Genomic DNA, 24461 nt, shown 5'->3' with positions numbered 1-24461 from the left:
AAGACCTTTAGCTAATTTGATCAGAAGAATACTATCAACACTGGGTAGCAAAAGTTTAAAGCATTTTACAAAGACCCTTGCAAAAACATTGTGCAGTGGACAAAAGGATTTCTGAATTTTATAGCTACAACAATAGTCCATATGTCTCTCTTATTTCTCAGACTGCCTCTGCTTGCATATGACAAAAGCATACAAAATCCAATATAGGGAAAATATAAATTCTTTTCCTCAACAAAACCATCCAATTTTCTCATACACACGTAACTATCTATCCAGTTACCCAAATGAGAAACTTGATATTTATTCTAGATGATCTTTTTTCTCACTTATCCAACGACATAGGGTAATTTCAGGCAATTTTATTTTGCAATAGTGTCTGCATTTTCCCTTTTCTATTTCCTTTTTCTCAATCTCGTTCTATCCCTCGTTCTTGCCCATATTTTTATTGCAAAAATAATTGGATACTGTTTAGTACTGACTTTTACTCAATTACAAATAAAACCTCTTCCCAGCAATGTAATTAAAATGCTCAAAAGTTTAAAATAATGTATATAATTTATGTTCCGTTTGTATGAAAATTAATACACAAATGTATTTATGTCTTGTGTATGCTCATCTTCATCGAAAAAATATAGAAGGACACATATCAAACTGATTACAGTTACTTGTGGGAAGAGAAGTCTACAGATGGGATAAGTAAAGCAATATTTCTAGCAGAACTCTTTGTTTATCTGTGTCATGTGAACGTTTTTACAGTAGGATATACATTCTAGCCCCTAACTGATATTCAGTCAAACAGTTCACTGGATTAGCTGAAGTTTTTCCTTTCTCACATAATCACATTGAGTTATGGCCATAACAGCACCCTGTCTTCTGATAAGTCATTCCTTTGAGTATGAGCACTTCTAGTTCTGCATGTTGACTCATGTACTCACCAGCAGTCACCTGTCTTTCCAGCAGTTACCTGCAATTGAATAACTCAACTATATATTATGTTAAGATACAATATGTCTGCAAAAAAAGAGTTGCTTCAATGAAAAAATAAGTTAAATACTTTGAAAAACTAAATGAAGAGTTCTTAAGACATTTCTATCAAATTTGGGATGAGTGATTCAACTAGTAGGAAAAATGTATGGACATGTAAAGGAATATTCCAATCTTATCTGTGGATTACTCATATAGAATACATTGAAATAGAGATCACAGACTATTATGAATATGTATTATGTGGGTATCTAAATGCAGGTGTGCACAAAGAAAAGGCCTTGAATATACTCCTAAATTTGCAGAATCAAAGTACATTTATATTTTGACAAGATAAAGTGTTTAATGTACATGCTTATCTTTTTATTTACCTCTAATTCTTTCAGCTGATCAGCAGACTACTATTCCAAACCATGTTAAATAAAAGCAGTTATGAAATAACGATTACTTCAGCATGTGAAATCAATTTTAGAAATCTATTGATTGATAATACATGCTCAGCTTATGAATTAAAATGTGCACAGGCCTTATTAATAACTTGATAACATGTATTTCATTTACAATTAATGGAAACTTCAGTGGGAAAATATCAGAATATTGAGGAAAAATTACAGAATTGAAAACCATATTTTGAAGAAATTATATTTATTGTCTTTGATTCCTGATTTTGTTGATTTTTTTTTAAATTTATTTATTATTATTATACTTTAAGTTGTAGAGTACATGTGCATAACGTGCAGGTTTGTTACATATGTATACTTGTGCCATGTTGGTGTGCTGCACCCATCAACTCGTCATTTACATCAGGTATAACTCCCAATGCAATCCCTCCCCCCGCCCCCCTCCCCATGATAGGCCCCGGTGTGTGATGTTCCCCTTCCTGAGTCCAAGTGATCTCATTGTTCAGTTCCCACCTATGAGTGAGAACATGCGGTGTTTGGTTTTCTGTTCTTGTGATAGTTTGCTAAGAATGATGGTTTCCAGCTGCATCCATGTCCCTACAAAGGACACAAACTCATCCTTTTTTATGGCTGCATAGTATTCCATGGTGTATATGTGCCACACTTTCTTAATCCAATCTGTCACTGATGGACATTTGGGTTGATTCCAAGTCTTTGCTATTGTGAATAGTGCTGCAATAAACATACGTGTGCATGTGTCTTTGTAGCAGCATAATTTATAATCCTTTGGGTATATACACAGTAATGGGATGGCTGGGTCATATGGTACATCTAGTTCTAGATCCTTGAGGAATTGCCATACTGTTTTCCATAATGGTTGAACTAGTTTACAATCCCACCAACAGTGTAAAAGTGTTCCTATTTCTCCACATCCTCTCCAGCACCTGTTGTTTCCTGACTTTTTAATGATCGCCATTCTAACTGATGTGAAATGGTATCTCATTGTGGTTTTGATTTGCATTTCTCTGATGGCCAGTGATGATGAGCATTTTTTCATGTGTCTGTTGGCTGTATGAATGTCTTCTTTTGAGAAATGTCTGTTCATATCCTTTGCCCACTTTTTGATGGGGTTGTTTGTTTTTTTCTTGTAAATTTGTTTGAGTTCTTTGTAGGTTCTGGATATTAGCCCTTTGTCAGATGAGTAGATTGCAAAAATTTTCTCCCATTCTGTAGGTTGCCTGTTCACTCTGATGGTAGTTTCTTTTGCTGTGCAGAAGCTCTTTAGTTTAATGAGATCCCATTTGTCAATTTTGGCTTTTGCTGCCGTTGCTTTTGGTGTTTTAGACATGAAGTCTTTGCCCATGCCTATGTCCTGAATGGTACTACCTAGGTTTTCCTCTAGGATTTTTATGGTATTAGGTCTAACATTTAAGTCTCTAATCCATCTTGAATTAATTTTCGTATAAGGAGTAAGGAAAGGATCCAGTTTCAGCTTTCTACTTATGGCTAGCCAATTTTCCCAGCACCATTTATTAAATAGGGAATCCTTTCCCCATTTCTTGTTTCTCTCAGGTTTGTCAAAGATCAGATGGCTGTAGATGTGTGGTATTATTTCTGAGGACTCTGTTCTGTTCCATTGGTCTATATCTCTGTTTTGGTACCAGTACCATGCTGTTTTGGTTACTGTAGCCTTGTAGTATAGTTTGAAGTCAGGTAGCGTGATGCCTCCAGCTTTGTCCTTTTGACTTAGGATTGTCTTGGAGATGCGGGCTCTTTTTTGGTTCCATATGAACTTTAAAGCAGTTTTTTCCAATTCTGTGAAGAAACTCATTGGTAGCTTGATGGGGATGGCATTGAATCTATAAATTACCTTGGGCAGTATGGCCATTTTCACGATATTGATTCTTCCTATCCATGAGCATGGTATGTTCTTCCATTTGTTTGTGTCCTCTTTTATTTCACTGAGCAATGGTTTGTAGTTCTCCTTGAAGAGGTCCTTTACATCCCTTGTCAGTTGGATTCCTAGGTATTTTATTCTCTTTGAAGCAATTGTGAATGGAAGTTCATTCCTGATTTGGCTCTCTGTTTGTCTGTTACTGGTGTATAAGAATGCTTGTGATTTTTGCACATTAATTTTGTATCCTGAGACTTTGCTGAAGTTGCTTATCAGCTTAAGGAGATTTTGGGCTGAGACAATGGGGTTTTCTAAATATACAATCATGTCATCTGCAAACAGGGACAATTTGACTTCTTCTTTTCCTAACTGAATACCCTTGATTTCTTTCTCTTGCCTAATTGCCCTAGCCAGAACTTCCAACACTATGTTGAATAGGAGTGGTGAGAGAGGGCATCCCTGTCTTGTGCCAGTTTTCAAAGGGAATTTTTCCAGTTTTTGCCCATTCAGTATGATATTGGCTGTGGGTTTGTCATAAATAGCTCTTATTATTTTGAGGTACGTTCCATCAATACCGAATTTATTGAGCGTTTTTAGCATGAAGGGCTGTTGAATTTTGTCAAAAGCCTTTTCTGCATCTATTGAGATAATCATGTGGTTCTTGTCTTTAGTTCTGTTTATATGCTGGATTATGTTTATTGATTTGCGAATGTTGAACCAGCCTTGCATCCCAGGGATGAAGCCCACTTGATCATGGTGGATAAGCTTTTTGATGTGTTGCTGAATCCGGTTTGCCAGTATTTTATTGAGGATTTTTGCATCGATGTTCATCAGGGATATTGGTCTAAAATTCTCTTTTTTTGTTGTGTCTCTGCCAGGCTTTGGTATCAGGATGATGATGGCCTCATAAAATGAGTTAGGGAGGATTCTCTCTTTTTCTATTGATTGGAATAGTTTCAGAAGGAATGGTACCAACTCCTCCTTATACCTCTGGTAGAATTCAGCTGTGAATCCATCTGGTCCTGGACTTTTTTTGGTTGGTGGCTATTAATTATTGCCTCAATTTCAGAGCCTGCTATTGGTCTATTCAGGGATTCAACTTCTTCCTGGTTTAGTCTTGGAAGAGTGTAAGTGTCCAGGAAATTATCCATTTCTTCTAGATTTTCCAGTTTATTTGCATAGAGGTGTTTATAGTATTCTCTGATGGTAGTTTGTATTTCTGTGGGGTCAGTGGTGATATCCGCTTTATCATTTTTAATTGCGTCGATTTGATTCTTCTCTCTTTTCTTCTTTTTTAGTCTTGCTAGTGGTCTGTCAATTTTGTTGATCTTTTCAAAAAACCAACTCCTGGATTCATTGATTTTTTGGAGGGTTTTTTGTGTCTCTATCTCCTTCAGTTCTGCTCTGATCTTAGTTATTTCTTGCCTTCTGCTAGCTTTCGAATGTGTTTGCTCTTGCTTCTCTAGTTCTTTTAATTGCGATGTTAGAGTGTCAATTTTAGATCTTTCCTGCTTTCTCTTGTGGGCATTTAGTGCTATAAATTTCCCTCTACACACTGCTTTAAATGTGTCCCAGAGATTCTGGTATGTTGTATCTTTGTTCTCATTAGTTTCAAAGAACATCTTTATTTCTGCCTTCATTTCGTTATGTACCCAGTAGTCATTCAGGAGCAGGTTGTTCAGTTTCCATGTAGTTGCGCGGTTTTGATTGAGTTTCTTAGTCTTGAGTTCTAGTTTGATTGCACTGTGGTCTGAGAGACAGTTTGTTATAATTTCTGTTCTTGTACATTTGCTGAGGAGTGCTTTACTTCCAATTATGTGGTCGATTTTGGAGTAAGTACGATGTGGTGCTGAGAAGAATGTATATTCTGTTGATTTGGGGTGGAGAGTTCTATAGATGTCTATTAGGTCTGCTTGCTGCAGAGATGAGTTCCATTCCTGGATATCCTTGTTAACTTTCTGTCTCGTTGATCTGTCTAATGTTGACAGTGGAGTGTTGAGGTCTCCCATTATTATTGTATGGGAGTCTAAGTATCTTTGTAAGTCTCTAAGGACTTGCTTTATGAATCTGGGTGCTCCTGTATTGGGTGCATATATATTTAGGATAGTTAGCTCTTCCTGTTGAATTGATCCCTTTACCATTATGTAATGGCCTTCTTTGTCTCTTTTGATCTTTGATGGTTTAAAGTCTGTTTTATCAGAGACTAGTATTGCAACCCCCGCTTTTTTTTGTTCTCCATTTGCTTGGTAAATCTTCCTCCATCCCTTTATTTTGAGCCTATGTATGTCTCTGCGTGTGAGATGGGTCTCCTGAATACAGCAGACTGATGGCTCTTGACTCTTTATCCAGTTTGCCAGTCTGTGTCTCTTAATTGGAGCATTTAGTCCATTTACATTTAAGGTTAAGATTGTTATGTGTGAACTTGATCCTGCCATTATGATATTAACTGGTTATTTTGCTCGTTAGTTGATGCAGTTTCTTCCTAGCCTCGATGGTCTTTACATTTTGGCATGTTTTTGCAATGGCTGGTACCGGTTGTTCCTTTCCATGTTTAGTGCTTCCTTCAGGGTCTCTTGTAAGGCAGGCCTGGTGGTGACAAAATCTCTAAGCATTTGCTTATCTGTAAAGGATTTTATTTCCCTTCACTTATGAAACTTAGTTTGGCTGGATATGAAATTCTGGGTTTAAAATTCTTTTCTTTAAGAATGTTGAATATTGGCCCCCACTCTCTTCTGGCTTGGAGAGTTTCTGCCGAGAGATCTGCTGTTAGTCTGATGGGCTTCCCTTTGTGGGTAACCCAACCTTTCTCTCTGGCTGCCCTTAAGATTTTTTCCTTCATTTCAACTTTGGTGAATCTGGCAATTGTGTGTCTTGGAGTTGCTCTTCTCGAGGAGTATCTTTGTGGCGTTCTCTGTATTTCCTGGATTTGAATGTTGGCCTGCCCTACTAGGTTGGGGAAGTTCTCCTGGATGATATCCTGAAGAGTGTTTTCCAACTTGGTTCCATTTTCCCCCTCACTTTCAGGCACCCCAATCAGACGTAGATTTGGTCTTTTTACATAATCCCATACTTCTTGCAGGCTTTGTTCATTTCTTTTTCTTCTTTTTTCTTTTGGTTTCTCTTCTCGCTTCATTTCATTCATTTGATCCTCAATCGCAGATACTCTTTCTTCCAGTTGATCGAGTCGGTTACTGAAGCTTGTGCATTTGTCACGTATTTCTCGTGTCATGGTTTTCATCTCTTTCATTTCATTTATGACCTTCTCTGCATTAATTACTCTAGCCATCAATTCTTCCACTTTTTTTTCAAGATTTTTAGTTTCTTTGCGCTGGGTACGTAATTCCTCCTTTAGCTCTGAGAAATTTGATGGACTGAAGCCTTCTTCTCTCATCTCATCAAAGTCATTCTCCGTCCAGCTTTGATCCGTTGCTGGCGATGAGCTGCGCTCCTTTGCCGGGGGAGATGCGCTCTTATTTTTTGAATTTCCAGCTTTTCTGCCCTGCTTTTTCCCCATCTTTGTGGTTTTATCTGCCTCTGGTCTTTGATGATGGTGATGTACTGATGGGGTTTTGGTGTAGGTGTCCTTCCTGTTTGGTAGTTTTCCTTCTAACAGTCAGGACCCTCAGCTGTAGGTCTGTTGGAGATTGCTTGAGGTCCACTCCGGACCCTGTTTGCCTGGGTATCAGCGGCAGAGGCTGCAGAAGATAGAATATTTCTGAACAGCGAGTGTACCTGTCTGATTCTTGCTTTGGAAGCTTCCTCTCAGGGGTGTACTCCACCTTGTGAGGTGTGGGGTGTCAGACTGCCCCTAGTGGGGGATGTCTCCCAGTTAGGCTACTCAGGGGTCAGGGACCCACTTGAGCAGGGAGTCTGTCCCTTCTCAGATCTCAACCTCCGTGTTGGGAGATCCACTGCTCTCTTCAAAGCTGTCAGACAGAGTCGTTTGCATCTGCAGAGGTTTCGGCTGTGTTTGCTATTGCCCTGTCCCCAGAGGTGGAGTCTACAGAGACAGGCAGGTTTCCTTGAGCTGCTGTGAGCTCCACCCAGTTCGAGCTTCCCAGCAGCTTTGTTTACCTATTTAAGCCTCAGCAATGGCGGGCGCCCCTCCCCCAGCCTCGCTGCTGCCTTGCCGGTAGATCACAGACTGCTGTGCTAGCAATGAGGGAGGCTCCGTGGGTGTGGGACCCTCCCGGCCAGGTGTGGGATATGATCTCCTGGTGTGCCTGTTTGCTTAAAGCGCAGTATTGGGGTGGGAGTTACCCGATTTTCCAGGTGTTGTGTGTCTCAGTTCCCCTGGCTAGGAAAAGGGATTCCCTTCCCCCTTGCGCTTCCCAGGTGAGGCAATGCCTCGCCCTGCTTCAGCTCTCTCTGGTCGGGCTGCAGCAGCTGACCAGCACCGATCGTCCGGCACTCCCCAGTGAGATGAACCCAGTACCTCAGTTGAAAATGCAGAAATCGCCGGTCTTCTGTGTCGCTCGCGCTGGGAGTTGGAGACTGGAGCTGTTCCTATTCGGCCATCTTGCTCCGCCCCAGATCCATTTTTCGATTTTGTTGATTTTAATTTGGAAATAAATCATGTAATATGTCTATATAATAAATGTAGAACCTTATTTTACGTGAAAAAATAAGAGCAGAACATTTAGAATCTGTTTACTTTATTTTTATTTTATTTTGAAATAATTTTAGACTTATAGAAAAGTTATACAGACAGTTCAGAAAATTTCCATATTCCATTAACCCAGCTTCACCCGTTGTAAAACATTACATACTTATCATGTAACAATTATCAACACTAAAATTTAAATTGCTAAAATAGTGCTAACAAAACTAAATGCATTATTTACATTTTGTTAGTTTTTCCAATAATATGCTTGTTCTGTCCTATGATGAGTTCAGCATACTATGTGTATTTAGTTCAGACTTAAAAAAAAAAAAAAACCTTTTCTTAGGTTTAAGGCTACATGTGCAGGTTTGTCATATATGTAAACTGCATGTCCTCGGGTTTGGTGTACAGATTATTTCATCACCCAGGTAATAAGCGTAGTACTCGATAGGTAGTTTTTGGATCCTCGCTTTCTTTCCACAATCAGTCCTCAAGTAGGTCTTGGCATCTGTTGTTTCCTTCTTTCTATCCATAGGTACTTGATGTTCAGCTCCCACTTATAAGTGAGAAAATGTGATATTTAGTTTTTTCCTCCTGTGTTAATTTACTTAGGATAATGGCCTACAGCTCCATCCATATTGCTGCAAAGGACATGATCCCAATCTCTTTTATGGCTGCATAGTATTCCATGGTGTATATGTGGTATATTTTCTGTATCCAGTCTATCATTGATTGATTCCATGTCTTTGCTGTTGTGAATAGTGCTGTGATGAATGGTGCATGTATCTTTATGGTAGAACAATTTATATTCCTTTGGGTATATACCAATAATACCCAAAGGATTGTTCGACTGAATGATAATTCCTTTTTAAGTTATTTGAGAAACTGCAAAACTGCTTTCTATAGTAGCTGAACTAATTTACATTCCTAACAGCAGTGTGTAAGTGTTTCCTTTTCGCCACAACTTTGCCAACATCTGTTATTTTTTGACTTTTTAATAATAACCGTTTTAGCTGGTATGAGATGGTACCCCTCTGTGGTTTTGATTTGCATTTCTCTAATGACTAGTGATGTTGAGCATTTTTTCATATACTTGTTGGCAAAGTATATGTCTTTTTCTTTTTTTTGAGATGGAGTTTTACTCTTTTTGCCCAGACTGGAGTGCAATGGTGCGATCTCAACTCAGTGAAACCTTCGCCTCCCTGGTTCAAGCAATTCTCCTGTCTCAGCCTCCTGAGTAGCTGGGATTACAGGCTAATTCTTGATATTTTTAGTAGAGATGGGGTTTCACCATGTTGGTCAAGCTGGTCTGGAACTCCTGACTTCAAGGTTATCCACCCGTTCCGGCCTCCCAAAGTGCTGGGATTACAGACGTGAGCCACCACATCCAGCTGTGTATGTCTTTTTTTGAGAAGTAACTCTTCATGCCGTTTGCCCACTTTTTGTTTGTTTTTTGCTTGTAAACTTAAGTTCCTTATAATTCTGAATATGATACTTTTGTCAGATGCATAGTTTACATATATTTTCTCTCATTCTGTAGATTGTCTGTTTAATCTGTTGATAGCTTCTTTTGCTGGGCAGAAACTCTGTAGTTTAATTAGGTCTCATTTTTTTTTTTTTTTTTTTTTTTTTTTTTTTTGAGACAGGCTGCAGTGCAGTCACGCAATCATAGCTCACTGCAGCCTTGACCTCCTGGACTCAATCAATCCTCCCACCTCCACCTCCCAAGCAGCTGGGATTAAAGGTATGCACCACAACGCTGGACTAATTTTTGTATTTTCTGTAGACATGAGGTTTCACCATGTTGCCTAGGCTGGTCTCAAACTCTAGGGCTCAAGCAATCCACCTTAGCCTCTTAAAGTGTTGGGATTATAGGCATGAGTTCCCACACATGTCCCAATTTTTGTTTTTGTTGCAATTACTTTTGACATCTTCATCATGAAATCTTTGCCAGGTCCTATGTCCAGAATGCTACTTCCTAGGTCATCTTCTAGGGGTTTTATAGTTTTAGGTCTTATATTTAAGTCTTTAATTCATCTTGAGTTGGTTTACATACATGGGGTGAGGAAGAGGTCCAGTTTTAATCTTCTGCATATGGCTAGCAAGTTTTGCGCATCAGTTATTGAATAGAAGAGAGTCCTATCTCCATTGCTTGTTTTTACAGACTTCATCAAAGATCAGATGGTTGTAGGTGTTTGGCTATATTTCTGGGCTCTCTATTCTGTTCCATTGGTCTATGTGTCTGTTTTTCTACTAGTACCATGCTGTTTTGGTTACTGTAGCCTTGTACATAGTTTGAAGTTGGGTAGCCTGATGGCCTCAGCTCCGTTCTTTTTGCTTAAGATTGCATTGGCTATTTGGGCTACTTTTTGGTTTTATATGAATTTTAGAAATTTTTTAATTCTGTGAAGAATGTCATTGGTGGTTTGATAGGAATAGTATTAAATCTATGAATTACTTTGAGCAATATGGCCACTTTAACAATATTGATTCTTCCTATCCAAGAACATGAAATATTTTTCCATTTGTTTATGTCATCTCTAATTTATTTGATAAGTAAATAAATTAGAGGTCTTTCACCTCCTTAGTTAGCTGTATTCCCAGGTATTTTATTCTTTTTTTTACCTCTTGTGAATGTGATTGTTATTCATGATTTGGCTCTCAGATGTGTTTGTGTATAGGAATACTATGAATTTTTGTACATTGGTTTTGTATGCTGAAACTTTGCTAAAGTTCTTTATCAGATCAAGACACTTTTGGGCAGAGACTATGGGGTTTTCTAGGTATATAATCATATCATTTGCACAAACAAATAGTTTGACTTCCTTTCTTCTTATTTGGATGTCTTTCATTTATTTTTCTTGCCTAATTGTTCTGGCCAGGACTTCCAGTATTATGTTGAATAGGACTGGTGAGAGACGGCATCCTTGTCTTGTAGTGACTTTCAAACGGAATGCTTCCAGCTTTCATATTTTCAGTACGATGTTGGCTGTGGTTTGTCATAGATGGATTTTATAATTTTGAGCAATGTTCCTTCAATGCCTAGTTTGTTGAAGGTTTTTAACATAAAGGGATGTTGAATTTTATTACAAGCTTTGTCTTCATTTATTGAGATAATTGTGGCTTTTGTTTTTAGTTCTGTTTATGTTATGAATCTTATTTACTATTTGTGTATGTTGAACCAACCTTGCATCCCAAGTGTAAAGCCTACTTGACCATGGTGGATTAGGTTTTTGATGTGCTACTGAATTCAGTTTGCTACTGTTTTGTTGAGGATTTTGGCATCTATATTCAACAAGGATGTTGGCCTGGAGTTTTCTATTTTTTTGGTGTGTTTCTGCCAGATATTGGTACTGAGGTGATGCTGACTTCATAGAATGAGTTAGGGAGTAGTCTCTCTCTCCAATTCCATTTTTTTGGAATAGTTTCAGCAGAACACTACCAGCTCTTTTTTATATGTCTGGAAGAATTCAGCTGTGAATCTGTCTCGTCCAGGCCTTTTTTTTGTTGGCAGGCTTTTTTATTACTGATTCAATCTCAGAACTCATTATTAGTCTGTTCAGATTTCTTCCTAGTTTAGTTTTTGGAGTTTGTATGTGTCCAGAAGCTTGTCTTCTTCTTCTAGATTTTCTGGCTTGTGTGTATAGTGGTATTTATAGTAGTCTCTGGGAATTTTTGTTGTATTTCTGTGTGGTCAATGGCAACATCTGCTTTGTCATTTCTAATTGTGTTTATTTGACTCTTCTCTTTTTCTTTATTAATCTAGCTAACACTCTATCTGTCTTATTAATTTTTTTCAAACAACGAACTCCTGACTTCATTGATCTTTCATATGGTTTTTCATCATAAAGACAGAAAAATGCTGTAGCATTTTTCAGTATAGTATGCTTTATTTAAAAATGACATTCAGTTTTACAGATGTATCTATCACATTTTATTTATATTTGGATCCATTTTTAAGCATTGTGTATTTCCTCTTTTGGGCTATTATAAATAAAGCTATTGTAAACATTAATGTATACATTTTTGTATGAACATATGTTTTTATTTCTTTTGATTATAGACATAAAAATAAATTTCTGGGCAATATGATGCTTAATATTTTGAGAAACTGCCAAACTGATTCCAGCATGGCCACATCATTGACAATTGTGGGGCATTCCCATCATTTCCTATCTCAGTTTTCTTTAGTTTCTCTCTGATTTTAGTTTTCTCTCTGATTTTGGTTACTTCTTGTCATATATCAGCTTTCCGATTGATTTGTTCTTATTTCTCTCATTCCTCTAGCTGTGATAATAGGTTGTTACTTTGAGCTCTTTCTAATTTTTTGATGTTGACATTTACTGCTATAATTCTCCCTCTTAATACTGCCCTAGCTGTGTCCCATCCCAGAGATTCTGGTATGTTATTAATTTCAAATAATTTTTTGATTTCTACCTTAGTTTCATTACTTATCCAAAAGTCATTCAGGAGCAGGTTATTTCATTTCCATGTCATTATATGGTTTTGAGCAATTTTCTTAGTATTGATTTTTATTTTCCTTGCACTGTGTTCAATTGTGTTTGGTATGATTTCAGGTTTTCTGAATTTGCTGAGGATTGTTTTATGTTTGATTGTTGTGTGGTCAATTTTAGAGTATGTGCCATGTCCAGATGAGAAGAATGCATACACTGTTGTCTTTTGGTTGCATGCTCTACAGATATCTATTAGACCCATTTGGTCAAATGTCAAACTCAGGTTCTGAACATCTTTATTATTTTCTACCTCTATGATCTGTCTAACACTTTCAGTGGGTGTTGAAGTTTTCCACTATTTTTATGTGGTTACCTAAGTCTCTTCCTAGTTCTTTATGAATCTGAGTGATCCTGTACTGGGTGTGTGTATAGGATATTTAGATCTTGTTGAAATGAGCTCTTTACCATTATGTAATTTCCTTCTTTGTCTTTTCTGATCTTTGTTGGTTTAAAGTCTGCTTGTCTGAAATTAGGATAGAAATCCCTGCTTTTTTCTGTTTTCCATTTGCTTGGTAGATTTTTCTCCATCCTTTTTCATTGAGCCTATGGGTATCAATGCATGTGAGATGGGTCTCTTGAAGACAGCATACTGTTGGGTCTTGCTTCTTTATCCAAGTCGAAACTCTATACCTTTTAATTGGGACAATTAGTCCATTGACATTCAAGGTTAGTATTGATATGTGCAGATTGTTCCTGTTATATTGTTAGCTCTTTATTATACAGACTTGACTGTGTGATTGCTTCATAGTGTTACTGGTCTATGTACTTAAGTATGCTTTTGTAGTGATTCCTTCCCATGTTTGGTGTTCCCTTTAGGACCTCCTGTAAGGAAAGTCTGGTGGTAATGAAATCCCAGCATTTGCTTGTCTAAAAATGATCTTATTTCCCCTACACTTATAAAGTTTAATTTGGATATGAAATTCTTGGTTGAAAATAATTTTCTTAGTAATTCAAAATGTAGGCACAATTTTACTTCATGTCTCTTTAGTCTCCTGTTATCTGTAATGGTTTTTTGGTCTTTTCTTGTCTTCCATAACCTTAACACTTGAAAAGAACTAGTCAACTATTTTGTAGACTAGGACTTATCCATATTTTATCATGATTAGACTGGGATTATGAGTTTTAAAAAATTACAAAGGTGAAGTGCTCTGCTTATCATATTATATCAGGGGTACAGAATATCAACATAATTTAATCCTGGTGACATTAACTTGAATCACTTGGGTAATATGCCATCTACCAGGTGTTCTCCATTGCAAAGTTACTGTTTTCCCTTTCCATTCTCTGTGTGTTAAAAATAGTCACTAAGTCCAGTTTGCACTCAAGAAAAGGGGTATTTAAGTTCACTTGCAAGAGAGAGAAATACGAAATTATCTGTGGACCTAGGTGGGCAGATCACAAGGTCAGGAGATTGAGACCATCCAGGCTAACACAGTGAAACCCCATCTCTACTAAAAATACAAAAATTAGCTGGACATGTTGGTGCACACCTGTAGTCCCAGCTACTCAGGGAGCTGAGGCAGGAGAATCGCTTGAATCTGGGAGGTGGAGGTTGCAGTGAGCCAAGATTGTGGCACTGCACTCAAGCCTGGATGACACAGAGAGACTTCATCTCAAAAAAACAAAAACAAAAACAAACAAACAAAATATTTTGTTCCTTCTTAACATTTTGCCCACTAATTTTTACATTTTTTATTTAATTTACCTGCAGCATCTATTTCTGTGATTCTCTTCTCCATTTATAATTTGGAATTATTTTGTAAGAAATAATTCATCCACATTTCTTTACTCAATCAGTCATTTATATCAGTAGAATCATAGATATTTACTTTAGTCTATGGTCATAATCTAATATATAATATTTATTTTGCTTTCAAATTCTTCTAACATGGGCCATTAGGAACTTTTTCTAACTGGTTCATGTATTTTTTCAACATGTATCTGTTCTTTCATTTTTTGAAGCACTTTCTTTAGACCTTTTAGTTTTCTGACATTACAAGATGCCCCAGGTTCATCTTATATTTCCCTTTTCCCACTCTACCTAAAACCTGCCATTTCTCCAAGGAGCTCTGGCTTTTTTCCCAAAAAATTGTATTTGGAAATCGAAATCATAGGTTTACACAGCTATCTCCTAGTCTAGTCTAGTGTCAAAGGGTTTATTCTACTATTACTTCAGTGGTTATTTGTAACTTCCTTCTGACAGCGATTATTTCATTCTCATTATCTACAAATATTTGCTTATTCTTTCAACCCTTATATACAAGAAAGTATATAATTATATAATTATATACAAGAAAGATATATTCAGAATTGTTATTCTGTAAATATGTAAGAAATACCTTTAGCAACCAGAGTACAGTGTTTTTGTAGAATTCTTTTTGTCTGTGGAATCAAGTCAAACACAGCATTCCAAAGTGACTCAGGTCAGCTATTTTTTTCCAGCCCCTTCAGAGTGGTTATGTCATCCTTTTACAATACAGCTAGAATAATTTGTCACAGTCACATTCCACCTTGAGTTTCTCAGACTTTCTGTTTTTATCATTTTTTTTTTTAATTTGCACATAGTAGGGTTCACTCTTTATGTTATACAGTTCTATAGAGTTTGGAAAATGCATAGAACCATGTATCCACCACTACAGAACTTTGCACAACTGTTCTATTATCATTAAAATTTATCTGTGTGATGTCTTTGTAGAAAACATCTCTCCCCTTCCCAATCTTGGCAACTGCTGAATTTTCTTTCATTGTTCTTATAGTTTTGAGTTTTCTAAATGTCATATAAATTGAATTTTTAAATATATAGATTTTTGTGTCTGGCTTCTATTATTTACCAAAAAACATTTTGAGTTACAATTTTCTTGATTCAATCAATGATATGTTCCTTTTTATTTCTACCTGTGTTCCATTTTGTGAATATACTCCAACTTGCTCATCTACACACATCTGCTGAAGGATACCTGGGTTGTTTCCAGTATTTGGTGACTAAGAACAAAGTTGTATAAACATTCACCTGGGCCTCTTTAAACTGATGTATTAAGATGTAATTCACTCATGTAACGTATAAAATTTAATAGATTTTTAGTATACTCAGAATTGTACAACAGTCACCACAATCCATTTTAGAAAATTTCCATCATGCCATAAAGAAGTCCCATGCTCATTAGTAGCCACTCCTCATTTACTCCTAACCACGCTGCCCTAGGCAACTACGGATCTACTTCTGTCTCTACGGATTTACCTATCCTGGACATTGTATACAAAACATGGTCCTGTAAGTGGTTTTTTTCACTTAGTATAACGTTTCCAAGGATCATCCATGCTGTAGCATTTTTCAGTATATTATGCTTTATTTAAAAATGCAATTCAGTTTTACAGATGTACCTATCACATTTTATTTATATTTTGATCTATTTTTAAGCATTGTGTATTTCCACTTTTTGGCTGTTATAAATAATGCTATTGTAAACATTCATGTATACATTTTTGTGTGAACATATGTTTTTATCTCTTTTGATTATAGACATAAAAAATAAATTTCTGGCTCTTCCCTTTTGCGGCCATCACCGAAGCGGGAGCGGCCAAAATGCAGTTTAATCCCTTTGTGACTTCCTACCGAAGCAAGAATCGCAAAAGGCATTTCAATGCACCTTCCCACATTCGCAGGAAGATTATGTCTTCCCCTCTTTCCAAAGAGCTGAGACACGAGTACAACGTGCCGTCCATGCCCATCCGAAAGGATGATGAATTTCAGCTTGTACGCGGACACTATAAAGGTCAGCAAATTGGCAACGTAGTTCAGGTTTACAGGAAGAAATATGTTATCTACACTGAATGGGTGCAGCGGGGAAAGGCTAATGGCACAACAGTCCACGTAGGCATTCACCCCAGCAAGGTGGTTATCACTAGGCTAAAACTGGACAAAGACCGCAAAAAGATCCTTGAACGGAAAGCCAAATCTCTCCAAGTAGGAAAGGAAAAGGGCAAATACAAGGGAAAAACAATTGAGAAGATGCAGGAATAAAGTAATCTTATATACAAGCTTTGATTAAAACTTGAAACAAAAATAAATAAATAAATAAATTTCTGGGTAATATGATGTTCAATATTTTGAGGAACTGCCAAACTGATTCGAATGCAGCCACATGATTGACCATTGTGGGACATTCCCATCATCTCTAAGACATTTCCATCATTTCTGTATGGGTTACACTGGAAGATTCAATTCTCTTAATATATCAATTATTCTCAATTTAGTATATAGATTAACATAATTATAATCCAAACTTCCATCAAGTTTTTTGTGATTTTTAAAAATCTGATTATAAAATATATAAGAAAAAATAAACTAGGATAGCCTTTTTTTCTTTTTTTAAAAAAAAGAAAAAGAAAAAGTTGGAGAACTAACACTTCATAATTTTCAGATTTACTGTGAATCTATAGTAATTAAGAAAATGTGATACTGGCAAAAGGATTGCACATAGATCCATGAAACAGAATAGAGAGCCAGGAAATAGACCCAGCCAAATATAGCCAACTATTTTGTAAAAAAAGGTGTAAAGAAAATTCACTGAAGGAAGATTGTCTTCTAGACAAACGATAATGAATAAATCGTATGTCCATATGCAAAAAAGGGAAAAAGAAAAGTCAACCAATACTTCACATATTATACAAAGTTAACACAAAATAAATCGTAGCTCTAAATTCAACATGTAAAATTATAAAACTTCCAGAAAAAGAAAAATATTTGCAACTTTGTGTTTAGCAATGAGGTACAGATACAACACCAAGGCTATGATTTTTAAATAAAAATTTGATAAATCGGAGTTTATTTAAACGTGTTTAAGTCTTGCTCTGTGAAAGGCACAGTTATGGCAATTCAAAGGCAAGTCACATATTGGAAGAAAATGTTAGCAAATATGTTACGGAAAAACATCCTTTTTTAGAATCAACTTTATGAATGTACAATTTAAATATCATATCATTCAACCAATGTAAATGTAAAATTAAATGACTTTAAATAAATTTCTAGATTTGTGCAACTATCGCCTCAATCCAGCTTGATAATGTTTTTATAAACCCCCAAATTACTCCCAGCCTTTTGCATTCAATCTCTACTCCCATCCCCAGTTCCAGGCAACCAGTTATCTACACTGTCTCTATAAACTTGATTTGTGGGGGCATTTTTCATTCTTATTTACATACGATATTTTTATAATATATAGTCTTTTGTGTCTGGCTTTTTTCACGTAGCATAATGTTTCTGAAGATCATCCATCTTATGGCATGAATCTGTAACAATATTTCAATTATTTTTATTGCTGAATAATATTCCATCCTATGGATATAGCACCTTATGTCTATCCATTCACCACTACCACTAACTTTCACTATATAAACTTTGTATGTCTTTTGTTAAATTTATTTCTAGTAATTGATATCTCCTTACACTATTCAAAACAAAAGGTTTTTAAACGGATTTTATTTTCAGATTATTAGTTGATAATATATAAAAATACAATTGATTTTTCCTGTTCCATAATTAATATATAAATATAGATCTTATATCCTATGAGCTTGCCAAACTCTTTATTGATAATAATAATGTAATCTTAGATTTTTTTGGATTTCCTATATAAAAGATTAGGCTATATAAGAATAAAATCAGTTTTACTTCTTTTCTTAAATTTGAGCGCCAGTAAGTTGTGTTTCTTTGCTGTTGTTGTTTCCTTGTTGTTTTTGCTTTATTACATGTGGTAGACTCTTTGGCACAATGTTGAATAAAAGTGGTAAGAGCAGACATCCTTAGCTTGTTCCACATTCGTCTTTCACTATTAATTATGGTGCTAGTGACAGGTTTTTGTGGATTTCCTTTGTCAGCTGAAAGAAGTTCCCTTTTACTCCTAGTATGTTAAGAATTTGTATTATAAATAGATGTTCTATTTTTGGTAAATGTTTCCTTCTGAATCTATTGAGATTACCATCTGCTTTTGTCCTTTGTTCTATTAGTATGTTGTGCTACATGAATTGATTTGGGGATGTTAAATCAACCTTGCATTTCTAGGATAAATAATACTTGTTTATTTTGTATAATCCTTTTGATGTGTTGATGATTCATTTTGCTAATGTTTTGTTAGGGATTTCTGGGCTTATGTTGTTAAGAAGTATTGATCTCTAATTTTTTTTATTCGTGGGTTATTGAACTGCCTTTCTTTTTATCAGTGTGATCATAAATGAGTGGGGAAATGCTCTCTCCACTTTCTGAAACAGTTTACAAAGCTGATATTATTTGTTTCTTAAATATTTGATGGAATTCACAATGAAGTCTTTAAGGTATAAAATTTCCTTTGCAGGAATACTTTGTTCTAAATTTAATGTATTTACTTGTTATAAATAAACCCATATTTATTATTGCTTGCTTATTTATTTATTTATTTATTGAGACAGAGTCTCTCTGTTGCCCAGGCAGCAGTGCAGTGGTGCAATCTCTGCTCACTGCAACTTCCGCCCCCTGGGTTCAAGTGATTCTTGTGCCTCAGCCTCCTGAGTAGCTGGGATTACAGGCGCGAGCCACCACTCTTGACTAATGTTTTATTTTTATTGGGCCAATGGGATTTCCCCATATTGGCCAGGGTGGTTTGAATTCCTGGCTTCAAGTGATCAGTGCTCCTTGGCCTCCCAAAGTGTTGGGATTATAAGCATGAGCCAACACACTTGGCCTATTATCACTTTTTAAATCAGTTTTGGTAATGGTTTTGTTGTTCTAGGCATTCTTCAGTTTATATAAGTACTCTAATATGTAGACATAAATTTATTCTCAATATTACCTTAAAATATTTTTAGTTACTTATAGTCAGTGCAGTGTTCCTTCTTTCATTCCTAATTTTAGGAATTTTTGTCTTATTGTCTTTGTCAATCTGCCTAAACATTTGTCTATTTTTCATATATTTTTAAACAACTGACTTTCAGTTTCACTTATTTTTCTATTGTTTTCTGTTGTTATTTCACTAATTTACACCTGATCTTTACCACTTTGCTTCGACTTCCTTTAGTTTGTTTTCCTTTTTTTTTTTTTTTTTTTTAATTATACTTTAAGATCTGGGATACATGTGAAGAATGTACAGGTTTGTTATATAGGTATACATCTGCCATGGTCATTTGCTTTACCCATCAACCTGACATCTACATTAGATATTTCTCCTAATGCTATGCCTCCCCTAGTCCCACACCCCCTGACAGGCCCTGGTACGTGATGTTCCCCTCACTATGTCCATGTGTTCTCATTGTTCAGCTTCCACTTATGAGTGAGAACATGCAGTGTTTGGTTTTCTGTTTCTGTGTTAGTTTGCTGAGAATTATGGTTTCCAGCTTCATCCATGTCCTTGCAAAGGATGTGAATTCGACCCTTTTTATGACTGCAGAGTATTCCATGGTGTATACGTGCCACATTTTCTTTACCCCGTCTATCACTGATGGGCATTTGGGTTAGTTCCAAGTCTTTGCTATTGTGAATAGTACTGCAATAAACATACATGTGCATGTGTCTTTATAGTAGAATGATTTATAATCCTTTGAGTTTATACCTAGTAATGGGATTGCTGGGTCAAATGGTATTTCTGGTTCTATATCTTTGAGGAATTGCCACGCTGTCTTCCACAATGGTTGAACTAATTTACACTCCCACCAACAGTGTAAGCATGTTTCTATTTCTCCACATCCTCTTCAGCATCTGTTGTTTTCTGATTTTTTAATAATTGCCATTCTAACTGGTATGAGATGGTATCTCATCGTGGGTTTGATTTGCATTTCTCTACTGACCGGTGATGATGCACTTTTTTTCATATGCTTTTTGGCCACTTAAATGTCTTCTTTTTGAGAAGTGTTTGTTCATATCTTTTGCCCACTTTTGACGGGGTTGCTTTTTTCTTGAAAATTTGTTTAAGTTCCTTGTAGATTCTAGATATTAGCCCTTTGTCAGATTAATAGACTGCAAAAATTTTCTCCCATTCTGTATGTTGCTTGTTCACTCCGATGATAGTTTCCTTTGCTGTGCAGAAGCTCTTTAATTAAATTAGATCCCATTTGTCAATTTTGGCTCTTGTTGCCATTGCTTTTGGTGTTTTAGTCATAAGTCTTTGCCCATGCCTATGTCCTGAATGGCATTGCCTAGGTTTTTCTTGTAGGGTTTTTATGGTTTTAGGACTTATGTTTAAGTCTTTAATTCATCTTGAGTTAATTTTTGCATAAGTTGTAAGGGAAGGGTTCAGTTTCAGTTTTCTGCATATGGCTAGGCAGTTTTCTCAACACCATGTATTAAATAGGCAATCCTTTCTCCATTGCTTGTTTTTGTAAGGTTTGTCAAAGATCAGATGGTGGTAGATGTGTAGTGTTATTTCTGAGCTCTCTGTTTTGTTCCATTGGTCTAGACATCTGTTTTGGTACCAGTACTATGCTGTCTTGGTTACTGTAGACCTGTAATATAGTTTGAAGTCAGGTAGCATGATGCCTCCAGCTTTGTTCTTTTTGCTTAGGATTGTCTTGGCTATACAGGCTCCTTTCTGGTTCCCTATTACATTTAAAGCAGTCTTTCTAATTCTGTGAAAAAGCCAATGGTAGCTTGATGCAGATGGCATTGAATCTATAAATTACTTTGGGCAGTATGGCCATTTTCACGATATTGATTCTTCCTATCCATGAGCATGGAATGTTTTTCCATTTGTTTGTGTCCTCTTTTACTTCCTTGAGCAATGGTTTGTAGTTCTCCTTGAAGAGCTCCTTCACATCCATTGTGAGTTGTATTCCCAGGTATTTTATTCTCTTTGTAGCAATTGTGAATTGGAGCTCCCTCATAATTTGGCTCTCTGATTGTCTATTATTAGTGTATAGGAATACTTGTGATTTTTGCATATTGATTTTGTATCCTGAGACTTTGCTGAAGTTGTTTATCAGCTTAAGGAGATTTGGGGCTGAGATGATGGGGTTTTCTAAATATACAATCATGTCATCTGCACACAGAGACAATTAGACTTCCTCTCTTCCTATTTGAATATCCTTTATTTCTTTCTCTTGTCTGACTGCCCTCGCCAGAGCTTCCAATATTATGTGGAATAGCAGTGGTGAGAGAGGGCATCCTTGTCTTGTGCCAGTTTGCAAAGGGAATGCTTCCATCTTATGACCATGCAGTATGATATCGGCTGTGGGTTTTTTCATAAATAGCTCTTATTATTTTGAAATACATTCCATCAATACCTAGTTTATTGAGAGTGTTTTGCATGAAAGGCTGTTGAATTTTATCGAAGGCCTTTTCTGCATTTATTGAGATAATCATGTGGTTTTTGTCATTGGTTTTGTTTATTTGATGGATTGTGTTTATTGATTTGTGTATGTTGAACCAGCCTTGCATCCTGGGGATGAAGCCCACTTGATCATGGTGGATAAGCTTTTTGATGTGCTGCTCGATTCGGTTTGCCAATATTTTATTGAGGATTTTCTCATCGATTTTCATCAAGGATATTGACCTGAAATTACCCTTTTTTGTTGTGTCTCTGCCAAGTTTTGGTATCAGGATGATGCTGGCCTCATAAAATGAGTTAGTGAGGAATCCCTTTTAGGTAACTGGTTTGAGATTTGAAAAAAATATATACATATTTAGAGTTAAATTTTTCCACCAAGCACTGTTTTAACTGCTTCCAGTTACTCTTGATGTGGTGTTTTTGTTTACATTTAATTCCAAATATATTCTAATTCTCCTTTTGATTTTTTTCTTTAACCTATAGTTTATTTAGAAGTATGTCACTTGATTTCCAAATATGTGGGGCTTCTAAGATTTCTTTCTATTGCAGAGTCTAGTTTCATGGCTCTCAAAGAACATTTGCATTATTTCAATTTTTAAAAATTTATTGAGACTAGTTTTATGCCCTAGCACATAGCATATCTTGGAAAATGTTATATGTGTGCTGGAAAAGAATGTATGTGCTGTGCTGTAGGAATTGGATAAAGTGTTCTATAAATGTCAGTTTGACATCTGTAGAGCAGATCTAGTTAGTAGGTCAAGTTTTTGATATTGTTGAAGACTTGTTTATCTTTGCTAATTTTCTGTCCAGTTGTTCCAACAATTGTTGAAATTAGTGTATTGAAATCCCCAATTACTATTGTTAATTTGTCTATTTAAGCATAGTTTTGAACCTATCTAAAATATGTAATTTGCTTGTTACTTGCTATTAAATGGAATTACTATAATCTGTTGTATTTTCCAAATTTTTATATATGCCTATGCAATGTTATGCCTCTTCTCTTTCATTTTAAAATAATCACAAACATAATTGTTTAAATAAGAGTGGAGGTATAGTACAAAGAGGTTTGATTTCCTTTTTTAAAAAAAATGGACCCTATTAGAGAACATTTCCACCTTGATGGTCCATCATCCCAAAATACTTTTGCATGTTTCTCTTAGTTATTTACCCAAATAGCCCTAGTTCCTTTTAGTGGGAAATAATATTTAGAAAACAGTGCTTAGAAAATAGTATTTTTGAGCATATAGAGATTCTTTCCACTCTACTCAGGCTCTGATATTTCACATCAGCCCCCCAGAAATGGACTTTGACTTTGCGTGCTGGGTTAACACACCTTAAAGAAACACTTCTTCCAGTGGTTGGGCTGGACTCTCTACACCAGGTTGACCCTCATGTAGGAATATCAGATTTAAATAAAAACAACAAAATGTTTAGTAAAATTTTAATTCATATAAGCTAATTATTTTTATATGAGTTTACCCCAAATATTGCCCAGGACATAATTATACAAAGATTTTCAGAAATTTAAATTGAACGGAGGATTTTGTATTTTATTTGCTAAGTCAGGCAACCCTACCCTCACGTGGATGTCCAGCTCAGCCACCTTTGCTTCTTACACGCTGCTCTGGCCACCAAGTGGGCCTCCCTGTGTATTGTCAAATTTCCTTAGGCAAAAAACAACCATCACTTAACTCAAAATTTCTAAAGTAAGCTAGAGAATCTAATATAGAAGTGTTCTAAAATTATGCATTAAAAATAGAGCAAAGATTTTGTGAATGTGTGATTTTACAGTTTTTTTTGTACAAGGAGCTAGTCTCTTCAGATTTCTCATCGCTTTACTTCATAATCTCACCTATGCTCCTGATGCATGGTACTACTCATAAGTGTGCAAGCGTTTCCTTCTCTTTACATTCTTGCCAACACTTGTTGCTTGTCTTTTGATAATAGCTGTCCTGATGGGCATGAGGTAATATGTCACAATTGTTTTGATTTGCATTTCTGCAGTGATACAGAATAAAACAGTTGTTACAAGGAGCAGGGTTGGGGCAGAGAGAAAATGAAAACACGGTAGGGTCCAAGGACACAAAGTAGCAAAGGTGTAGGATGAACAAGTCTAAAGATCTAGTGTACACAATGAGAACTGTAGTTAATAATAGCATATTGTATTCAGGGTTTTTACTAAATGAGTAAATTGTAGCTGCTCTTGCCACCAGGAGGAAAAATTGGGTAACTATGTGAGATGATGGATACGTTAACATGTTTCACTACAGTAATCATTTTACTATATATATGTGTCTCATACATCATGTTGTATACCTTGCTTATATGTTATATATGTTTTAAATATATACACATATATATATATACTAGGGATATACACATATACATATCTCTAGTATATAATATATATCGAACAGGGACATATATATACACTTACTCAGAAGGGTAACAATAAAATTTAAGTCAATAATTTATACACTCCCAATGGCTGAGTGTATGTTTGTGTGTGTGCACACCCACTGTATGTGTAATTGAATGATGGGTTTGGTAGATATGATTATTTAAATCAATGTTTTACATTTACTGAATTAAGATAATATGTAATTCTTTCTCTAATGACATAGAGTTAGGCCTGTAATGATAAATAAAACATCCACATGGAAACGTAAGTCAGGCAATTACTGAGATGAACTATCGTTTCTGTAACTTTTCAAACTTTTAGATAATGTTATACCATAATACCACCAGAAAATGGACAATCACAAATATTTTTAA

The 24461-nt window shown here is 35.9% G+C and overlaps 1 protein-coding gene across 1 annotated transcript; it reads left to right on the top strand.

The window, feature by feature from the left end:
• Nucleotides 1–15936: 15936 nt before the first annotated feature.
• LOC102139709 (large ribosomal subunit protein uL24-like) lies at nt 15937–16434 on the top strand. The gene has a single exon (XM_005565739.5). The coding sequence runs from the start codon at nt 15980–15982 to the stop codon at nt 16415–16417; it is 438 nt and encodes a 145-aa protein (XP_005565796.1). The 5' UTR covers nt 15937–15979; the 3' UTR covers nt 16418–16434.
• The last annotated feature ends 8027 nt before the right edge of the window (nt 16435–24461 follow it).

This window comes from Macaca fascicularis, chromosome 9 (assembly GCF_037993035.2).
Source record: "Macaca fascicularis isolate 582-1 chromosome 9, T2T-MFA8v1.1".
NCBI lineage: Eukaryota > Metazoa > Chordata > Mammalia > Primates > Cercopithecidae > Macaca > Macaca fascicularis.
Note: the sequence above shows the minus strand (reverse complement) of the source record. Positions and strands in the feature narration are given on the sequence as shown.